The sequence below is a fragment of the Amblyomma maculatum genome, chromosome 3 (genome assembly GCF_055883805.1).
Source record: "Amblyomma maculatum isolate TAMU_Amacu chromosome 3, ASM5588380v1, whole genome shotgun sequence".
In the NCBI taxonomy this organism is placed as follows: domain Eukaryota; kingdom Metazoa; phylum Arthropoda; class Arachnida; order Ixodida; family Ixodidae; genus Amblyomma; species Amblyomma maculatum.
The window spans coordinates 99,501,134-99,524,062 of record NC_139346.1 but is presented as its reverse complement, the minus strand read 5'-3'; the positions used below and the strand labels follow the sequence as shown (position 1 = coordinate 99,524,062).

The following is a 22,929-nucleotide window of genomic DNA, read 5'->3' as shown; positions in this document are numbered from 1 at the left end:
CGGATATACTGACGAATGAAGCGGTACATGCCGCGCCAGTAATATCTCATACGCAGTCGAGAATAGGTTTTCATGACACCTGCAAGGCCGCATTGGGGATCGGCGTGGAAAGAGTCGCAGATTTCGGCACGGAGATGTCGCGGAATCACGAGAAGCCACTTTCGCCCTGTAGGATGGTAATTGCGGCGGTATAAAAGTCCATCACGAGTGGCGAAGTGGTGGGCCTGACGACGAAGTGCACGTGATGAAGACAGCTCTGCGGGCGTAGACAGGAATGTTAAGAGGGAGGATATCCATGGATCCTTCTGCTGCTCAGATTTCATGTTGGTAACGTTGAGCGGCGACATATCGTAGGCACAAATGAAGCCAGCCGTCGAGTCGTTAGGAAGCGGTGAACGGGAAAGGGCATCAGCGTCGGTGTGCTTGCGTCCAGATCGATAGATGACGTGGATATCGTACTCCTGAAGACGTAACGCCCAGCGGGCGAGGCGGCCGGAGGGGTCTTTGAGGGAGGATAGCCAACAGAGCGCGTGGTGGTCGGTAACAACGTAGAATGGGCGACCGTAAATATAAGGACGAAACTTGGTAATGGCCCATATGATGGCCAGACACTCCTTTTCGGTCACAGAATAGTTCGATTCCGCTTTCGTGATGGTACGACTAGCGTACGCGACGACATACTCGGAATATCCAGGTTTCCGTTGAGCAAGAACAGCGCCCAGACCTACGCCGCTTGCATCAGTGTGTATTTCGGTCGAGCAGGCAGGGTCAAAATGGCGGAGTATAGGGGGAGAGACCAGTAGACGGCGTAATGTACTGAACGCAGCATCACAGGCTGGTGACCAAGAGGAGAGGTTCGGGCCTCTGGCGAGAAGTTGCGTTAAAGGGGCGATGATACTGGCGAAGTTTCGGATAAAACGGCGGAAATACGAACATAGACCGATAAAACTTCGAAGTTCTTTCAACGTTGTGGGCTTGGGGAAGTCTGCGACGGCACAAAGTTTGGTAGGATCCGGTAGAACGCCATCCTTGGATATGACATGACCAAGTATTGTGAGCTTGGTAGCGGCAAAATGACATTTCTTCAAGTTGAGCTGTAGGCCGGCTTCAGTAAGGCACGTAAGGACACGCTGAAGGCGCAGAAGGTGGGAAGGGAAATCTTTCGAGAAAACGACAATGTCATCTAGATAACAAAGACACGTTTCCCATTTGAGCCCACTGAGAATGCTATCCATCATTCTCTCGAAGGTGGCGGGGGCGTTGCACAGTCCGAACGGCATCACATTGAATTCATACAATCCATCGGGAGTGATGAAGGCTGTTTTCGGGCGGTCAGCGGAAGCCATTGGTACTTGCCAATAGCCAGAGCGCAAATCTAGCGACGAAAAGAACTCCGCTCCTTGCAAACAATCTAGCGCGTCGTCATTTCGTGGTAGTGGGTAAACATCTTTGCGAGTTATCTTATTCAGACGCCGGTAGTCCACACAGAAGCGGATAGTGCCATCTTTCTTCGTCACCAACACTACGGGGGAGGCCCAAGGGCTATGAGATGGTCGTATGATGCCCCGTTGAAGCATATCGGCGACATTGTCACGAATGACACGGCGCTCAGTGGGCGACACGCGATATGGTCGCTGCCGCAGGGGAGCAGGAGGACCAGTGTCGATTGCATGCGAAACGGTCAAGGCGCGGCCCAAGGAAGGCTGGGACACGTCAAAAGATGCACTGAAGCGCTGAAGGAGGGCGACTATTTGGTCCCGTTGGGCGGACGTAAGGTCGGTCGCGATAGCTCGATGAAGGGCGTCGACAGGAAGCTCATCACTCGTAGCAGCACAAGACGTCAGGGCAGCAACTTGAGGAAAAACTTCAGGTTCGGAGAACATGTAAGTGCGATCAGGGTCCAGCTCTTCAATGTAGCCGAGGCATTCCCCGCGAAGAACAGCCGTTGGGCAGGGAAAAGGGTTGGAAGCATAGATGACACAGCTGCCATCAGAAATTGTTAGAACGGCGAAAGGAAGAAGGAGGCGGTTATGGTGGGCGGAGGCGAGTTTGGGAGTAAAGAGAACAGGACTAGGGAGGGCAGATGTCGAAATAAGGGGAACGAGAACAGAAGAAAAGGGAGGAATGTCGGTGTCTGCAGCTACAAGGAGTTTAGCAGGGCGCACAGGCGGGTCACACAGGGAAACATTACACAAAGGGGAAAGCTCAACTTCAGCACGGGCACAATCAATCACAGCACTGTGAGTTGACAGAAAGTCGTAGCCGAGGATGATGTCGTGGGAGCAGTCGTAAAGCACCACCATCTCGACGAGATAAGTAATGTCTTTGATGCAAACTCGTACCGTGCACGCTGCCACAGGGGTGATGCGCTCTGAACTGGCCGTACGAAGCGAAAAGGCAGAAAGCGGCGTCGTGACCTTGCGAATTTTGCGGCGAAGGGCATCACTAATTACGGAAACGGCAGCACCTGTATCCACCAGCGCAAGAACGGGAAAACCTTCTACGAACACTTCAATGACGTTGGCGGGAGAAGGCGGAGGACTTAACGAGTTCGTCAAACGCGCAGTTCTTGCCTCCGGAACTGCGGCATTCAGTTTTCCCCTTGCGTAGGGCTCTGTCGCCGGACCATTGGCGAAATGGAACGTCGGCGAGGCGAAGGCGAACGGCGTGTCGAGTACTGAGCCCGAGGTGGAGACGATCCAGAAGAGACGTTGCTCAAGGGCGGCTCGGGATCGTAGTGGTACTGACGGACTGTGTTCTCAGGATGAAGCGGGCGCTGACGGCAAAGGCGAGCGACGTGACCCGGGAGCCCGCAAGCATAGCAAATTGTGCGATATTCGGCGGTTCGCCATGGGTTCGTAATGCGGCGTCGCGGTCGAGGGATCTGAGACTGAGGGGCCATGAAACGAGGTGGAGCATAAAATGTAGGGCCGTTCTGGTACGACGATGTTGGAAGCGGACCGCGCGTTCCGGCGGTTACTTGAGCGTAAGTGAGTGGTACTTCCACAGGAGCGATGGGAACACTAGAAGGCAGCGCTTCGGCGACTTTCTCCTCGATAACTTGGCGGATAGCCGGCGAGATGGATGGCGCGTTGGCCGGCGCTAATTGCAAAGTGCAGACGGTCGGCTGAACTGGGTGGAGGAGGGACAGCTGGCGTGCAACTTCTTCGCGGATGAAGTCTTTGATATTCTGCATAAATTGAGACTGTTCCGCAGACGGCGTAGCCAGTGCCAAGCCAGCAATGCCGGCAGGTGTGGCAGCCCGCCGCGTAGAAGCGCGTTGCTTTCGTAGCTCGTCAAACCTCTGGCACAGTGTTATAATGTCGGATACGGAAGTAGGGTCTCTGGCCGACATCATATAGTACGCATCATCAGTGAGACCTTTTAGAACATGTGTGACTCTTTCGGGCTCGGGCATGGACGGATTGACCCGCTTGCAGAGGTCAACCACGTCCTCAATGTAGCTAGTAAACGTTTCTTCGGGACGTTGAAGCCGTGCATTGAGGCGTTGTTCGGCGCGGAGTTTACGTACCGCAGGACGGCCGAAGACATCCGCGAAGTTCTGCTTGAAGACTGACCACGTCGGAAGATCGGCTTCGTGGTTTCGAAACCACAGATTCGCCACGTCCGTGAGGTAGAAGAGGACGTTGCTCAGTTTGATGGAATCGTCCCAGCGGTTGTAAGTGCTGACGCGCTCGAAAGAGGCCAGCCAGTCGTCAATGTCGTGGTCGTCGGTACCACTGAAGAAAGGTGGGTCACGGGGGCGTTGTGCCCCGGGACAGAAGATGGTGGCAGGAGTGGCAGGGATGGGCGTCGATGGTTGGCTGGGAGCGTCCTGCATGGTTGTGACCGAAGGCGGTAGCGTGCGGTTCCGAAGTTCCAGGGTGAAATTTGCCAGGAGGACTGGGGCGACGACCGAACCTCCACCAAGTGTAAGGTGTTTATAGGAGCACCAAGACCGCAAGCAACGTCCGCAAACCAAAGCGACGGGGTTAGCGTTCTAATCAACAGGGCAGTGCCAACAAGGCTCCGGCTCCAATTCGTCTACCTCTTCGGGTTGGCGCGCGAGCTGATGGCGATCGGGATTACTACAGTATATATACTTTTAATATATATATATATATACTAGTAATGTAATATTAATTTGTAATATGCACTTAACTTATCAGCTCAGAACTCAAGGTGATTTCTGTGAGCAAATACCGTCCGTTCTTTCTTAACTATGTAAAAAGCACTGGCGGTTAACTGTATACAACACTCACGCAAAGCGCCACAGTTGCAGAGTAAGGCAGAGCGTTGTGAATTTGTTTTACAAAAAATTATCTAATATAAAGCCTGAGAAACATTCCTTGTAACAAAGGCTCTCCCTGTATAATCAAGTGGGCTAATATTTGTACGACCCAAGGGTGAAAAAGGAATGAATAGGACATTAGACCAATGTATATGCCAGATGATATTGCAGCAGCAGCTGCTGTTTGTGGCCGTCACTACATCCGTACGCGCAACATTTAAATTATATTGTATTGAATGGCCCCTTAAGCCACATGTGTCAGGTGTTCCGTTTATATCAGCCATTATACAATTCACACAAGTTGAGGGGGTATTAGCAAAAATTTCATAACATTCCAAAGTGACATAGGCCTGTAGCTGTCTGAAAATTGGCATTATACATTTCAACCAGTTTTTGGTGGTAACAAAAAAATTCGGCAAAAAACTTTGGCATAAATCCTACATTTCTGCCAATTTCATAAAAATTGGAGTAGAAAATAAAATAAAACTGCTTTATGCGAGTTGTAAAATTTGCCTGCAAGACCATCAGGCCTCGTTGAGAGCTATCTACTTGCACGCATTCTGATAAATTGGCACACACGTAGACACAACACGCCAAACATGAACACCAACGGCAATGCTTCTAATGGCAGAGAAAAAAGGTGTATATATATGAACTCGTTTATTATTGCATGTGTGATATCAGTGACCAAGTCACCGCTACACTGGAATGCAGATACTCGCATGGCAGGTACTCATGCAGATACTCGCATGAGCGTCACCGCATGGTGACGCTCATGAACAATTGTCTGCCTAGGTGGTTCCTCAGACTGTAAAGCACGATTGCTACGAGATCTCACACGTGCAGCCTTAAAACCACCCTTGATAGAACGTTTGAAAGAGAGACTTCACAAGGGTATCAATATGTGTGTGTGTGTGTGTGTGTGTGTGTGTGTGTGTGTGTGTGTGTGTGTGTGTGTGTGTGTGTGTGTGTGTGTGTGTGTGTGTGTGTGTGTGTGTGTGTGTGTGTGTGTGTGTGTGTGTGTGTGTGTGTGTGTGTGTGTGTGTGTGTGTGTGTGTGTGTGTGTGTGTGTGTGTGTGTGTGTGTGTGTGTGTGTGTGTGTGAGCGCGATACCAGAACTTTCGCCTCTTTCACCTGAATATACGCAGCCTCATCATCATCATCATCATCATTCTCCGGTGTTCGGGAGATCATGCGCAGATTTCGAGATTCCAACTGTAGTAAAGACGTTTGCTCGAGTGGTGGCTCACAACTGGTGGTGGTGCCCTTAGTATACCGCTTTAAACCTGTCTATTGTTCCCCCTGGAGCTTCGTTTCTGCCTTCGCTTGCCGTCACTCCCCGTTGGTATGAACGAGGGCAGCGAAAACCACCCGCTCCCAGCAATTGCCCCTACTGTTGTGGCTACCCCTACCTGGACCGGCACCAGCCGCCAGCGCGATCCTCAGCTCTTTGCCGGCCTTCGCTGCAACGATGTCGAAGACTGGCTTGATATTTACACCAGAGTGAGTTCGGTAAACCTCTGGAATGACTCGCACAATTTAATGAACGTAGTCTGCTATTTCATTGCCGTCGCAAAAACGTGGTTTCTTGATCACGAGGACCACATCCCTGACTGTCAACGTTCACCTAGCAGCTGCGGAAAATTTTCGGCAAGACATCTCGTCGTTCTGAGATGTCTTGCCGTCGTTCTGAGAAGCTCGCCACCCGTCTTCAGCAGCCTAGTTAGTACTACCCATTGTATATCGAGGACGATTTAGCCCTTTGCCGACAAATCTATGCTGCTGTAACGGATACTGAACGCGTGAACCATACTGTAAAGGGCATCGGAACCATCGCACCAACTTCCTGCTGGTTCAGAACTTCTCCACTTTGTCGGATTTTACCACTACCTGCCAATGCCTGGACGAATCTTAGTCATGTCGCCTGCAGCAAAACAACATCAATGGCGACGTTCCTGTAGACGGCGACCTGTGCTCTATCATCCTTGCTATTACACGAGAGGAGCTATCCGGCCACGCAAGCTTAGTTCCTGGAAGCCCGAACCTCCAGCCAACTACTCCCGATTTGCGCAGTGTCGTCAGTGACGAACTGGCCGCTTTCGCCTTCGCCGCGGCACCACCCACGTCGACTACCGCCTACCGCTCCCCCACGTACGCTGAAATTGCTTCGAAGCCACCTGCTCAAGTTCGTTCCCCGTGTCCTGCTCCTATGTGTGGTCATGTGGCTGCAGTAGCCCATGCTCTCAACCGCCCGTTATTATCCATCCTGACTGCACCTCAGCACTGACTTGCCGGCATTGCAGTAGGCTGATACTTACTGCAGCACAATTATCGCTCGCCTCTACGTTAAAGCACTGGCCCCCAACAGTCGCCTGCGTCGTCGGCCCCGCCTTTTCTGCTTTCCACATGGAACGCTTACCGCTCTGTATACCACACGACTGGTCACCAGTGGGTTCCCGATGTGCCTCGTACTTTCTATCATCGATTGTTGGAGGCTTACCACGACGATGCAACTGCTGCTTATTTAGGATACCACAAGACGTACAACCGTATAAAAAGCTGTTACTTTTGGTCCGTGCTTTCTACCAGCGTTGCTAAATACATATAATTATGCGCGCCTTCCCAGCGTCTTAAGCGGTCAACATCTCTTCCTTGCCCATCCGTGCCTTTCGATTTTGTCACCGTTTAATTACACGACCCCCAGCCTCTGAAGCCCGTCAGTCACAGATGGGTTGTAATCGCAATCGACCATCTGACGTGGGACGCTGAAACAGCCACTTTTTGCTCCGGTGCCGCATCAGAAGTTGCCAAGTTGTTTCTGTGGGTAATCGTCTTGAGCCATGGTTCCCCTCGTATTTTGATGAGCGACCGTGGGAAAACATTTGTTTCCCAAATCCTAGCGGAAGTACTCCGCGCTGCCCACACCATTCCCAAGACGTCTTCAAGCAGTCATCCTTTGACCAATGGCCTCGTCAAGCGCTTTCACCGCGCACAGTCCGACGTGATTTCCGTGTATGTCACTCCTGACCATAAGAACTGGAACACCATTTTGCCTTTCGTTACCTATGCGTATTATTCCGCTGTTGAACGCGCCATTGGATACAGTCCTTAATTCTTTATTTATGGTCGTCAACTAACCACACTATTCGGCACCACCTTCTTCTGTGCTGGTCCCTTTCCATCTGCCTCCTTGGGCGAACAGTTCGCTACACGTATGACCAATTGCCGGCAAATTGCTCGCCGCAACACTGAAGCCGCCCAGCAAAAAGAGAAAAACGAGAACAACCGCACTCCCTTTTTTCCACCTGGTGATGAATTTCTACTCTGTACTCCAGTCCTCACCCCTGGATTGTGCGAGAAGCTTATTCTCCGCTATATTGGTTCTTACGCTATGCTCCAGCAAACTTCTCCTGTGAACTACCGCGTTGTCTCGTCGCCGATCTGCATCAGCTGTCAGAATTTGTTCATGTTTCTGGCATGAAGCCGTAAACCCGCCGACCCGATTCCATCTAAACAACAAACAGGGTGGCCGCTTCGTTGCCGGGGGGTATTGTGTGAGCGCAGGCGCCAGAACTTTCACGTGAACATACGCAGCATCATCATCATTCTCCGGTGTTCGGGCGATCACGCGCAGACTTCTAGATTCGAGCTGGAATAAACATGTTTCCTCGAGTGTTGGCGAACAATATATATATATATATATATATATATATATATATATATATATATATATATATATATATATATATATATATATATATATATATATATATATATATATATATATATATATATATATATATATATATCGGTAACTGTGTAGATCCGTTCACATTTTGTCAACGTGCGGCGTGCGACTTGCTCGCGAACAAACTGATAGATGCGCTGAAAGAGCGACTGTTGGTCCAAAGTACCGTCCCCGGAGAGGGGCAAGCTAAAAAGGATGGCCTGCTGAAGACCAGCGCGTTTTGTGGAAAGCCACCGTTTGTGCAGCTCAACGAAGCTTTGGCAGTAGGTGATAACTTCGGACACGGTTTGTCGGCTTTTTTTGCGACGAGCATCTGGAAGGCGTCGTCATCAATGCCTTGCATAATGAGCCTGATCTTATCGGCGTTGCTCATGGTAGGGTTTACGCGTACGCGCAGGTCGACGACATAGTCTATGAAACTGGTGAAATTTTCGTCGGTTTGTTGTGCACGACTTTGCAAGGGTTCCTCGGCGCGAAGCTTACGTATAGCTTGGCGGTCAAAAACTTCGGTCAGGCTGGTCTTGAGAGCCGTCCAGGTAGAGATGTCACTCACATGGTTGCGAAACCATAGATTGGCAACATCGCTGAAATGAAAGATGACGTTTGTGAGCTTGATGGTGTCGTCCCACTTGTTGTACGCACTTACGCGTTCATACGGCGCCACCGAGTCATCCACATCCATGTCATCGGTGCCGCTGAAGATGGCTGGGTCACGCTGATGCGCTGCGCCGGGACAGATGACAGGCGATGGGGTGGGCGGTCTTAGTCATCGCGGAAGTGGTAGGCAATGCGCCTGCTGCGATGCTCCAGGTTATGAGATTGCTGTCACCAACACCACTTGTAGTATAAGAGACCTTGTAAAGGGCGCTACATAGTGAACAGTCAAGGGAATGTTCGGTGATCAGTCGTAGAGCTTGTGTTAGCCCACGCACGAGCGTCGGAGCGAGCGCCGTCGTCGTTGTCTTTCCTGACCGTCAGACGTTCAACATGGTGGTCTTCGTTCTCTTCAGCATCAGGCACTGAAAATATCAGAGCCGAATACATCTTTTAAACTCTTGTTTTTTGCCTATACACATAACAAAAAATGAAGCTGACGCGGAGGCCTGGTGTGAACACCTAAATCGCGGATGTAGTTCGTCCGCCGGAAAAAAGCACCACCACACGTCAAATGACTAGCCCATATAAATAAAACAACTTAAATATCACACTGCTCGGAACCTGGTTCAGTGTCAAGCCAAGTATCCACGATCAGTAGTGGACCTCCTTAGCCACTGATGCAACGTGGATAGGTAAGAATCAATAAATAAATAATTCGGCTGCAATCTTTCCGCGCGCAACAAAGCTTCTGTGGTCTATGTAAATAGGACAATTCCCCAAAGTGTTTCGCTCGGAAATAGTGAATCGAAGGCCAGACGTGAGCCTTCTACGTTCAGGGCCATATCTGCCGTCAGCAGGGGTGAGAAACATGGAACTGGTCGCCTGTGTGATCGTCCTTTGTAGTGTCCTGCGTCCTTCACTTGCTCGTCACTTGCTGTAGAGGCCATCTTTGCCTGACAGAAATGGGTATATTTAAATTCTGCCAGGTTTGGCTGAGTAAGCCCGATGTCTGGGGCGCCCCAATCTACTCGTTGTGGTGAGACTCACATGTATAACCCTATAGGGGCGTGAGCATTCTGGCGAGATTTCGCAAAGCCACTGCGTATACACAGTGTAGGGTCGAATAGTGTCACAGCATTGGTTTATAAAGATTAGCAAGCATGCGTATTATAAAGGAGCTTTCAAATAGAGGACACCATGCTGTAAAACTAAGAATAAGTATACGTGTGAGACGATTTACATATCACTTTTGCAGTCTTCAGACCGAACATTCTTTCACTACTAGTAAATGTCTCATGGTATTGCTCCTGAAGTGCCACAAAACGTATCGAATAAAATATATTGGCACAGTGCTCGAAATTTTCTTTGTCACTGCCCTGCTCTTTCGTCTCTTCAGATAATAAACATATTCAGCTTGCGAAATATGAACTGTAATTTGGTGTATTATTGGTACCTTGTGAAATTCATGAAATATAATAAATGTTTTTTTTAAAGACGGGACTCAGGTAAACTTAAAGTAAAGCGCTCCATTTTGTGGACAGTTTACATATTTACACGTACTCTGTGACAAAGGGGCGAGACTCGAAGGCACAGAACTGCAAGACAGGGGTTTTATGTTAAAACAGTGCTAGAAACACGGACAGATTGAAAGAAAAACACATATTACTCTGTGTGTGTTTGCCTTCCTATCTGTCCGTGTTTCCAGCACTGTTTTGACATAATGGCCAACCAACCCGCCCAACAATCCACTTTGCAAGACAGGGGGTTTAGCCCAGGGTGAACTTTGGAAGTGGCACACACGCGTAAGCGCGACACAATCTTCTTCGTCCTCTTTCGTTTAGAGAGGGCGTCACCTGGCAATGCTAGGTCGAATTACTCCTCACTCCTAAAAATATCAATGAATTCAAAGAATAAATTTGGTAATTTGCATCTTTTTTTGAGGATGATAATGGTATTGCAGATACATTTATCAAATTTTGGCTTCGTGAATTATCAACTCAAAATTCCACTTTATCAGAATTCTTCGCAATAGCTTTAAACTAGCAGTGCTACAATGGGTTCAGATATGAATCAATTAGATAATTTACATCTCTTTTAAGGATTCTAATGGTTTTGCAGATATATTTCGCGATTGTTGGCTTCGTGAGTTATCAACACAAAATTAGACTTCATCAGAATTCTTTACGCCCCGCCGGGGTGGCGCAGTGGTTACGGCGCTCGACTACTGTTCCCAAGGACGCGGGATCGAATCCCGGCCTCGGCGGCCGCTTTTCGATGGAGGCGAAAAGCAAGGCGCCCGTTTGCTGTGCGATGACAGTGCACGTTAAAGAACCCCAGGTGGTCGAAATTTCCGGAGTCCTCCACTACGGCGTCTCTCTTAGCCTGAGTCGCTTTGAGAATTTAAACCCCTCAAACCAAACATCAAAATTCTTTACCTCAGATGTAAACTAGCAGTGCTACAAGATGTTCAGATGTGCCCTTTTCTCACAAAAAACCAATTTGTCTTCAGAATGTGGAACAGCAATTATTGCAGTTCGATTCACGTTAGAGTAAAAATATACGAATTTAAAGTTAAGTGACTTCTAGGAACCAGTTAAAATTACGCATGCTTCTGCGTTGCAACCTTTAGTCTCCTTCTCGAGAATAAGTGATATTTTTCACACTTATTGTTTTTGCGCTCGCGGCGCCTTCTCTAATATAGCCTCATGGACGACGTGAATTGAAGCAAAGAGAGTAAAACGACTTTGTTCTTCCTAAAATTGAAATAATAGTTCTGCAGCTTATAATTGTTCCATTGTTTCCTCATTGCCCAAATGCAATCGACACCGCATGGAAGTTGTCTGGGGCTGTGAGTATCAGAGAATAAACATATTTTAAAATATAGAAGTCTTCGTACCATAAACAGTTGGAAAGAAGAATATAGAGAAAATGCTGCAAAATACTAGTTTGTCTTAAATGAAGAACGGGCAAATCTAAACTACTTCATTCTTTTGTCTCACTGAAGGATGTTTCTGGGAAGTCCCTGCCAGGGTTGTGCACTGGTTACAGCGCTGGACAACTATTCCCAAGTATGCGAGATTGCATCCCAGCCTCGGCGGCCGCTTTTCAGTATCGGCAAAAAGCAAGGCGCCTGTGTGCTCTGTGATATTAGTGCACGTTAGAGAACCCCAGGTGGTCGACTGTTTTAAGAGTCCCCCACTATGGCGTCTCTCAAAGCCCGAGTCACTTTGGGACAATAGCCAACACAAATCAAACCATTTCTGGTAAGCGTTAAGAAATATTTATTTCTGCATCCATGAGCTGACAGCACCTTAAAACGTGAATAAAAGGACATAGTTTTTCTTGAAAGGCCTTAAAAAAACACAAAAATGAATGAATTTCATAATACTTCCTGGTGGGGAAGGCTATTTAAAGCACGTTATCCTGAAGGGAAGTAGCGCCAAAGAGACGACAGAAATATAAATAGGGCAAGCGCAAGAGCGAAAAGAGATAGCACACAGAATGGTATACAAGTGTGATGTAAAATCCTTTAATGTGAGCATGCGTCTGGCGTGTCTATTTTTCTGTGAGCAGCTTGTTTTGGAGCTACATGCACTCAAGAAGGCATTACACTTACGGTTCTTATGTGAAAAAATGGTTTTGATTTCCTATGTGCGAGCACAGACATGGAAATGTTTGATCACTGGTCCACATGCTGCATGAAAAACTTCACAAAAAGAAGTATTTACGCAAAACAGGTTGCCCCTTATGTCGAAATTCGGGTTGGCAGCGGTAAATACTTCTATGGCAATGAGACGCAACTGTGAATAATGCACTGAATAAACACAGCAGTGTTGAACTTTCCTAAATATAGTGAGTTCATTTTTAGAGTGCATCTTGGTCATTCTTGAGACAATTTTCTAAGCACATTGTGCGAAAGGAATCACCCACTTGTTAAGCAAAACACAAGAAAGCAGTGTTCGTAGCGCGGAGAACGCAGTGTTTCTCTCAGATGCATAGAAATATTGACAGCTGCTCTTTACTTCATTATTATTGCCTTGTTGGATACAAATGTCCACTGTAGAGCCTAGGCTAGGCCTCAATATAAATTGTTTTGTATTGACAAGATCATGTCAGTGACTTAGCGCACAGCTAGTTTAATATTAAAATAGCATTAGAAAATGTGAGTGTGCCTTATCCTAAACGAACTGCGCTATTTCTTCTACACTTGTTTTTTTTTTTTCACTTTTTTGGGTAGTCGAGGACAGCCTAAATTGGAATGTCGCTCAGACCGTCCGTGTTATCACCGTGTGCGAAATATAAATCCCTGTCCAAACGGCCTACATCACATTGTGGCTTGCTCATATCTAGCTCCGATACTGTCGTAGCATTCGAGCTAAATAGAATTAGCTCATGGCATCGCCGCATTCGGAGTCTAGGTTGAATGACATTTTTGTCAAGTAGAATTTGTAAATTTATATCTGCCTTTCAGTTTAGTGATGCAAAAGTTTAAATGTGATTATGCTTGTCATGGTTGATATACCTAAATTGAAACTTAGGGTCCATGTTTCCAGAGGAAAAGCAACATATCCTAGTCACGTGTCGTTCCAGCAGTTAAATAAAAGGCGGCCAATATCCGACCCCATACCATCTGCCGCCTATTTGCTGTGACGAAAGGTATGTTTGTATTCTACAACGTCGGAGAGATAGAATAGGTGGAAGTATTTTAGAAATCAAACATTTTCTGCGAAATTCATATGGCAGTGCTGGATGAATCCTCGACATTTTTGTATCATACAGGCAATTCTTTAAGTTAAAGTATTTAAAGTATGAACAAAGAAATGTAAAAGCAACACCTTGAAAACATATTTTATCGAGTTTGAGGCACTGGCCCATTTATAGAGCTCTTTCAACTATATGAGTGTAAAAGACGTATTGTGCAGCAGTTTATTGATTATCTAGGACGTCGTTCATCACTATTCCAAACACATGGCTTCAAAATCTATACGCCTCACTTCTTTGTAATTCATAAGCCTCGGCGCTCGCTACTACGACAATAACAGCTTGTTTACTCTTCCAAGTTATAATTTGCCTTACTGATAAAAATGTAACCATCATATAGTATATTGGGTTACTTAAAATCTGTCACTGAGAACACAATTTTTTCATTTCTAAAACTGCCGTATTTAAGATTACTCAAAATACCACCATCTGCGTGTTAACTAATCAATTAGGAAAATGAAGTTCTTTAAGTCATTGTTGATTGTTATAAACAATTGTAGGGTGGCGTAATTCTAGTATATGTTCTGAAATCTAGATTTATTATCATTATATGTGAAATTTTTAACGGCACTTGAATTCATTTCATAGGGTGTGAAATGAAGGCGTCCTAGAGAAGTTCATTGAAACAATTAAATGCACATGACGCGTTAAGGATCTTGAAAATGGTGCAGGAAATCTCTGCAACATTGCTGATAAAAGGGAATGTTTGATATAACGCTTGTAATTCTGATAGTGCTGCTGAAGTCAGTTCTAGTTGAGAAATGCCTCTGAACGAGATCTATGATAGAAAATAGCCGTTTTCAGAGTTCTTTTAAATGGAGGAGAATATATTTATTGTAGGTGTGTGTTAATTTAGTCGACGCAGATGGATTCAGCTGCTCAGGATGAACTCGCAGCGAGCGTCAGGCGTAGCGAATCACAAAGACAACAACCACCGTCTTCGTCCTCGATTGCGCCAGCGCGCGATGCATGTCAGTGGCTATGATTACGAAGATTACCACACTGCATTTCCCCCTCGGGGTACAGAAGGAGCCATCCTGGCGACTTATGGAGCCGAAAGTACAGACGGATTGTAGTAGTGCTTGATTCGGTTTACATGAACTGTTTCGCGTCCACGGCGACGCAAGTCCACAGCATTCGTAACAGGCTCAACTGCGTACTTCAGATGAGATGTTTGTTGGAGGAGTCGGTAGCGACCGTGATATCGAGGAAGAAGCTTCTTTGAAAGCCCGGCGGTTGTGGCAGGAACCCACAGCCACACCAGGGAGTTAGGTGCATCTGACGACGCCTAGTCGGTGTCGCGGTGGTGTTTTTGTTGCCACTGGTTTTCCGTTGTAAGGGAACGAGCAAGCTGACGGCATTCTGCTGCGTACTGGGCGGCGTCCGAAAGTGGCGTCGATTCAGAGACATCAGGGCGATAGGGAAAAAGCGCACGTTCATTGCGCAGTTGGCTCGCGCCCGTAAAGAAAGAAGGGAGAGAATCCAGTGGTGGTCTGTATCGCCGTGTTGTACGCGTAGGTCACGAAGGGAGGAACCTGGTCCCAGTTGGAATGAGCGTCGTTGTCGTATATGGCCAGGATGTCACTCCGAGTACGGTTGAAGCGTTCGGTCAGGCCATTCATCTGAGGATGGTAAGAAATAGCGGTGCGGTGAATGCTGCGGAATTATTTCAATAGGGCCTCAAGAGCGTCGGACAAGAAAACGCGTCCGCGGTCACTGAGCAGTTCCTTCGGAGTCCCGTGGCGAAGAATAAAGTTGTTGAAAAGAAACAAAGCAATGTCTCTTGCGGAGGCAGGGGGTAACGTGGATGTTTCTGTGTAGCGAGTAAGATGGTCCACTGCCGCAATAATCCACCGGTTTCCAGCTGAAGTACTAGGGACAGGGCCATAGAGATCTGTACCAACACGGTCAAACGAACGAGCAGGACAGGGTAACGGCTGTAACGAAACAGGGGACTTCGGAGGAGTTTTCGGCGTTGACAAGAGTCGCAAGCGCGCACAAAATGTCGTACAAAGCTGCAGATTCCACGTCAATCAAATCACAGACGTAGGCGCGTGTAGGTTTTCAATACGCTACAGTGGATACACTGTGGGTTACCATAGTATGCATCACAAATGCCGGCTCCGGAGATGACACGGGATGACTAGATGCCACTTCCGTTCATCAAGCAAATGACGGCGGCGATAGCGGAGACCGTCACGAATGGAGAAGTGGTGGGCTTGTAGGACGAGCGCTTTGGATGAACGACCGGAAGTAGGACTTGAAAAAAAAATCCAAAAGCGCACTGATTCACGGGTCATTCCGCTGCTCGGTAGCCGTGTCGACAGTGGAAAGAGCGGACAAACCGTAACCACAGACATGGTCAGACGAGGTATCACTAGGCAATGGCGAGCAGAAAAGGGCATCCGCGTCCGTATGCTTCGGACCTGATCGATAAATGGCATGCATGTCATACTCCTGGAGACGAAGGGCCCAGCCAGCAAGGCGACTGGAGGGTCTTTCAGAGAGGCCAGCCAGCGCAAAGCGTGATGATCGGTAATGACATAAAACTGTCGGCCATACACATAGGGACAAAAGTTTCCGATGGCCTGAATAATGGCCAAACATTCTCTTTCTGTTTCTGAATAATTAGACTCTGCTTTCGTCAATTTTCGGCTGGCGTATAACACAGCATACTCGCTGAAACCAGGCTTACATTGTGTAAGGACGGCACCAAGCCCATTACCGCTGGCATCAGTGTGGATCTCCTTAGGCGCCGTCGGATCAAAGTGGCGTAGAATGGGAGGCGAAGCCAAAAGGCGGCGTAGAGTGTCGAAGGCTTTATCGCAGGCTGGAGTCCAGGTGGAAAGGTCGCAGCTGGAGACAAGGAGCTGGGTAAGAGGAGCGATGATAGAGGCGAAGTTCAAGATGAAACGTTAAAAGTAGGAGCAGAGGCCGATAAAGCTCCTGAGCTGCTTCAAGGAGGTTGGCTGCGGAAAGTCTGCAACTGCGCCAAGTTTGGTGGGGTCGAAAAGAACGTCATCTTTAAAAACTACGTGGTCTAAAATTATGAATTTTTGAGAGGCAAAGTTGCACTTCTTCAAATTGAACTGAAGCCCAGTGTCGGCGAGACACGTGAGGATATGCTTTAGACGGAGAAGTGAAAAGATAAGTCGGTAGAAAAGGCTGCGATGTCATCCAGATAACAAAGACAGGTCTGCCACTTGAGTCCACGACGAACAGTGTCCATCAGGCGCTCGAAAGTAGCCGGGCCATTGCAAAAGCCAAACGGCATAACGTTGAACTCGTATAAGGCGTCAGGTGTTATAAAGGCAGTTTTCGAGCAGTCATCGTCAGTCATCCGCACCTGCCAGCAGCCACACCGCAAATCCAAAGAGGAAAAATACTCGGCTCCCTGTAAACAGTTCAAGGCGTCGCCGAATCGTAGCTGAGGATAGACGATTTTGCTCGTGATCTTTTTTAGCCTACGGTAATCGACGCAAATCCGAATGAAACCATCTTTCTTGTTGACGAAAATAACCTGAGAAGCTCATGGACTTTTTGATGGCTGTATGACGCCCCGACGAAGCATATTGTCTATGTTAACAATGTCTTTGCGCTTAGAGGCCGACACGCGATAAGGACGCTGTCGTAAAGGTGCGTTAATACCAGAGCCGATTGTGTGAGTAACGACAAACTTACAACCCAGAGCAGTATGAGGAAGGTCGAAGGCAGAAATGAAGCTCGGTAGAAGGGCAGTGAGTTGATCGCGCTATTGGGGTGGAAGGTCTGCATCAATAGCTCGTTGAAAAACATTGGGTGGTGTCGAAGCGGTCGCTATATCGCAAGAGCTGAAAACATTAAATTGTAATGAGGTAGGCGTGCCAGGAAGAGTATTTACAAGATGGGGTCAAGTCCTTCAATACGGCCGAAGTACTTGCCACGTAGCAGGACAGACAGGCACGAAAATGGATTCAAGACGTACATTGCACTAAGACCGTCTTCGAACCTCAGAGCAGCAAATGAAAGCAGTAGGCCTGAATGGCATAAAGCGACATCGGAAGGTGGGAAGAAGACAGTCGAAGTAGTAGCACTTTCACAGGAGAGTGAAACGAAAGCAGCAGAAAATGGAGGAATGTCTGAGGTCTGTGACGACAAGGATTTTTGCAGACCGGGTAGGGACGTCGCACAAGACGGTATTGCAAAGAGGAAAAAGGAAACTCCCGCGCGGGCGCAGTAAATACAGACACGATGAGCGGAAACGAAATCGCAGCCCAGGATGATGTTTTGTGAGCAGTGAGACAGTGCAATAAACTCCATGGTGTTTAAGACGTCTTCGATAAGAATACGGGCCGTGCACAGCGCTGAGGGATGAATGCGCTGTGATGAGGCGCTGCGAGGCGAAAAGACGGAAAGCGCGGTGGTCACCTTACAAAGACGACGGCAAAGAGCTTCACTGTTGACGAATACGGCAGCGCCAGTGTAGACAAGAGCGAGTATTGCGACGCCGTCTACGAACACTTGTATTACTTTAGCAGGAGAACACGCAGGACATGAAGAGTTCGAACCAAGCGCTATTCTCGCCCCGGGAACTGCGACTGTTAGTTTCCCTCAACAGCGCCTGTAGAACGTCGGAGAAGCGTGGACGGGGAACGGCGACGAGGGAAAGGTGATCGGCGAGTGGGATACGTTTGTTTGTAGCGAGATACAAAGTTGGAACCGGGCGGAGTTCTCGGCGAGGGCAGGTGCGTATCGTAGGGGTAGTTACAGACGTCAGGGCGAGAAGGTGGAAGGCGTTGGCGGCTAAGGTGTGCGACATGGCCAGGCAGCCCGGAAGAGTAGCAGATTGGCCGGTTGTCCACAGTACGCTAAGGGTCCGTAGGGCGTTGGCGTACTCTTGGAATAGGGACATGAAATGCAGACTCAGGCAAAGACGAAGTAAGTTTGGAAGGAGCGGTCTGGTAGGAAAGAGATGCTGATGGCATTAGCGGTCTGGCTGCAACTTGGGCATAAGTCAATGGCGCCGTTGCTTGCGCCGGCACGGGGCTGGGAGGCAGCACAGTGCTCGGCAGGAGCATGGAGCTGGGCGGAAGGACATCAGCGATGTGATCTTGCACGGCACGCCGTATCGTAAGGGCCACGGACGGAGCCTTGTGGGGAACAAGGCGGCCAGTATCTGGTAACTGACGGATCAGTGATAGCTGGCAGGCGACGTCTTGAACGAAGGCTTTGATTTGTTGAAGTAAAGGGCCGTCCTCTGATGCGGTAGAGCCACCCAGCGCTAGTGCAGAGATGGCGTCGTCTCTAAAACCAGACCGCCGGGTAGAAGGACGTTTTTTACGAAGGCCGTCGTAGCTCGGGCAAAGTTTGATCACATCACTGACCGTGGCAGGACTTTTCACCCAGAACATCTGGCCGCGTCCTCAGAGGTGGATGTCAGGGTGTTTTCAATCTTATCCGCTTTAGACATTAGGGGTATTCGACAAACTTGGACAGGCCAACGATGTCTTGAATATAACTGGTGAAGGTCTCTTCGGCATGCTGAGGGCGCTTGCGCCAGCGTTGTTCTGCTCGGAGCCTGGGAATGCAGGGCGACCTAACACTTCCGCAAAATTCTTCTCAAAATGCAGACCAAGATGGCAGGTCTGCCTCATGGTTGCGAAACCAGAGGTTCGCCACGTTAGTCAGATAAAAGATTAGTTACTTCGTTTGATAGTTTCGTCCCATCTGTTGTAACTATAAGCCGTCAGATGTTATACATACATACATACATACATACATACATGCATACATACATACATACATACATATGTCAGTGCACGTTAAAGAACCCCAGGTGGTCAAAATTTCCGGAGTCCTCCACTACGGCGTCTCTCATAGCCTGAGTTGCTTTGGGATGTTAATCCCCACAAACCAACCAACCAACCAACCAACCAACCAACCAACCAACATACATACATACATACATACATACATACATACATACATACATACATACATACATACATACATACATACATACATACATACATACATACATACATACATACATACATACATACATACATACATACATACATACATACATACATACATACATACATACATACATACATACATACATACATACATACATACATACATACATACATACATACATACATACATACATACGTACATACATCAAACGCTCGTACGCGCGCAACCAATCGTCGACGTCTTGATCAGCTGTGCCACTAAAGAGGACTGGATCACGCTGCCGTAGAGCTCTAGAACACAGGACTGTGGTTGGGAGGGGCGGCGATGTCGAGGCGGTATCGTCCGGCATGGTGGAAGCAGGTGGCAATGTGCGGCTTCTTAATTACAGGGTGGACGGGAACATACCCAGCACATCTGCCAGTTGCAGGGGTGTATTTATTCAGTCGACGCAGATGGATTCAACTGCTAAGGATAAACTCGCCGCGGAGCGTCAGGAGTAGCAAATCACAAAGAGAACGACCATCTTCTTCGTCTGAGTGCGCCAGCACGCGATGCATGGCAGTGGCTATGAGAGGAAGATTACCACACTATATTATACACAAATAATATACAGAAGAGGCAAATATTGTACGTTTTTCACTCAGGAATAAATGTATACGGCCTCCCAGGCCCTCAATCGTTACTTCCCAAACAGAAGTAATCATTGATGCACCTAAGCCCAAGGTACTAAGGAAATGAAGAAAATGCTATTATGTGCTTTAGAGGTTACGGGAGAGATAAAACTTCAATATTTTTCATGATTGTTTTCTTGAAAGCAGTCTTGAAGGTAAGCTGTAGGTTTCACAGAAATTATATTTCCTGGGTAAACCATTCCAGTAGCACATATTTTGTCGTGTAAATGAAGACGCGACAGTAGTGAATAAAAAATAGAATAATTACTTTAAAAGAACAAATTTCTCATAGCGGAATTGCTCACACATGCTTCTCTTTTCCAGCACTATTCTACTATGCATTTCAAGGCCCTTCTCCTCGGCATGGGCATTTCTGGCTTTCTGTTGTCAGGTATGCCGTACAATAAGAAAAAATATTTTTAAGCGCCTTCTATAGTTTTCTTTGCTTTATCTGCGCTAGCAATAAATAGATAATTTTAAAAAAGTGGTGCTCTCTCATCTACCGAATCCAATTTCAATTTATTATGTTGGCACAATGCTAGAAGTAAAGCTGCGAAATGAACAGTAAATTCTAAAATGTTTCAAGAAAGAAGGCGCGATTAGACTAAGATAATACAATACCCGTTCTTCTTTTTATTCAGATTGTAAAACAGATTAATACGCGTCACTTAACAATACACAAAAACACCTCAGTAGCGCGACAAACGCTGGATGTTTGCCGAAAAAAGAAAAATAATCATGATATGCCACATGCGTGCTCATAATATATGTTGCGCCCCGTTCACCCACCCAAAGGGAAAGTGAATTGTTTCCTCACGTACTCTCTGCCTTATAAAAATGACAAAATTGCTGCAAGGGTGCTTTCTAACGGGCGAACTATAGCAATGTATTTTACCAGTAGGCAGAAGACTTTTCGAGAACCTGCAAATTTCTATGTATTAGTACCCCCGTTATTACATTGTTCTCGTTCCGTCAGTTCGTACGGAATCGCCTAAATGCCAGCTGCCCTCATTGATAGGTCTAAAGAAAAGTGCTTCCACCAATACCATCAGTCAGGCAGAATTAAGCACAATGTTAGCTCTTGCCACGAAGGCGAACAGGAAATATGACTGTTGTATGACCGTTTGTTGTGCCGTTTTTCTTAAAACATCTTCAGAGGCCATGCTGACATTTGCAAAAGCTGTGCCGGAAGCACGAGCTGCAGACGAAGCAAATGAGCGAGTGGCAGAAGGACCCCAGGAGGCAGATGCTCGCATTGGTGCTGACTGCTTGGGATCCTTATGTGGCGGCGGTATCGGTCGAGTAGAGGAAGGACTAAAAGAGGCGGAAGCACGCATTGGTGCTGATTGCCTGGGCTCCCTATGTGGTGGGGGTCTCGGTCGAGTTGAGGAAGGACCCCAAGAGGCGGAAGCACGCATTGGTGCTGACTGCTTGGGCTCCCTATGTGGCGGCGGTATCGGCCGTGTCGCGGAAGGACACTAACAGATTGCATCGTCTCTCACTCCGGCAGCGGCATCGGTTAAAGCCTTGAAGAGCATTGTGGATGTTTGCAAGCCACACAGCATTAGAAGTTTTCTTCTAATCTTCCGGTAACCAGCACTTCCCACTGCACGGCTCTGCTATTATTTACAGTAATACTAATCGAATCAATTAAAGAAGCATGCAAAAAGCCCAAACTGACTCTTCTTGACTCTCTCTTGCTGTTTTCGTTACATTGTTTGTCGCATTCGAAGCAGAGGAAAGCTAGATAAGAATAATGCGCTTAAATATATATCAGTTTGGCAATGTTATAGTATCTGATCTTCAGCTGCCTTTCAGGGAGAGATGTCAGACCAACAGGCAAAGGGCTATGGGAGACGTATAAACCGTAAGCGAAAATACTGCCATTTAGCGGCAAAAAACGAACCAAGCAAGCGACGCGTTCTGTGAGGTTACTCGCAATGAATGGCGCAGAGGACTGGGCAAGGGTGGGTCGTGTTAACGGCTTCTCGTTGAGCGATTATTTTATTTCATGGTTTAAATAAAAAGCGTTGAGTGACGAGAGGTGCGGGAGCATTTTTATATTGCCCACATTTCCCAGATATTTTGCCTATTCATATTACGCGTCGAAAGCACTGGTGAAGAGGCACCGGCAGCAAAGCTAGTAGTGCACAACGGAGTGATGTGTCAGTCTGCCTGCGCCGCACACAGAATGCAATGGACAAGTCTACTTTTCCTTTCTCTCTTAAAATATTAGGCCTTACAGTTGTTCTACTGCTGTGCGCGGATTGTTTGTTTCGGTTACGCGTTAACGATCATGTCGTCAAAGATGTGATATGGTTTCGGCGCCCACAATGCATCGATGATGGCGCATTATGATCGCACACTCACCTACGAGTAGGCTTCGGTGAAACTTTAAAGACCAGTCTTTCTTCAAAGTGTTTAAAGGAACAAAATATGTCATGAGATTATGGTGGAGATGAAAAGATCTTGCCTCCTATAGTACAGATCGAGCACTACAATATCAAAGAAAATAGGCTTTGCAATTTTAATTTGCTATTGAAAATCACATAATAACAACCGAGGCGCAATCTAGCGGATAAACCCTAGTACTCTCAGCGTAGCCCCAACGTGACTACATGTCAGCAAAATATCGCTGATTTTAGTAACTGCACACTGTTCTTTTCTCTTCTAAAAGTGATGGCCAAAATTTTTTATATTTTGCGCTCTCTCCAGTGCGTCCTTAACAGTAAACCACCCTCGCTTTCGCACCGCGAGAGGGATGCTTTCAGGTTTTGCCACTAGATGGCGCCACAGTGTTTGCAATTTTGTGAATGAAGCGATGACTGTGTCCACTAAAACTTTCCTTGACGAGGGCGTGCGTTATTGGGCCGTAACTGCATTGAATGTGAAACTGAATAGGA

General features: G+C 47.4%; 1 protein-coding gene across 1 annotated transcript; it reads left to right on the top strand.

Moving 5' to 3' along the window:
• Window positions 1-13,264: 13,264 nt before the first annotated feature.
• On the top strand, window positions 13,265-21,723 carry LOC146195411 (uncharacterized). The gene is made up of 3 exons (XM_084596230.1): window positions 13,265-13,292; window positions 20,351-20,417; window positions 21,183-21,723. The coding sequence occupies exons 2-3, from the start codon at window positions 20,363-20,365 to the stop codon at window positions 21,506-21,508; spliced, it is 381 nt and encodes a 126-aa protein (XP_084452356.1). The 5' UTR covers window positions 13,265-13,292; window positions 20,351-20,362; the 3' UTR covers window positions 21,509-21,723.
• The last annotated feature ends 1,206 nt before the right edge of the window (window positions 21,724-22,929 follow it).

What these genes read in the sequence shown, in the direction of transcription:
- LOC146195411 (XM_084596230.1), top strand. Translation starts at nt 20,363, where the DNA reads ATGCATTTCAAGGCCCTTCTCCTCGGCATGGGCATTTCTGGCTTTCTG. An exon ending in TTCTGGCTTTCTGTTGTCAG is followed by an intron (nt 20,418 to 21,182) that starts GTATGCCGTACA and finishes AAACATCTTCAG; the next exon opens with AGGCCATGCTGACATTTGCA.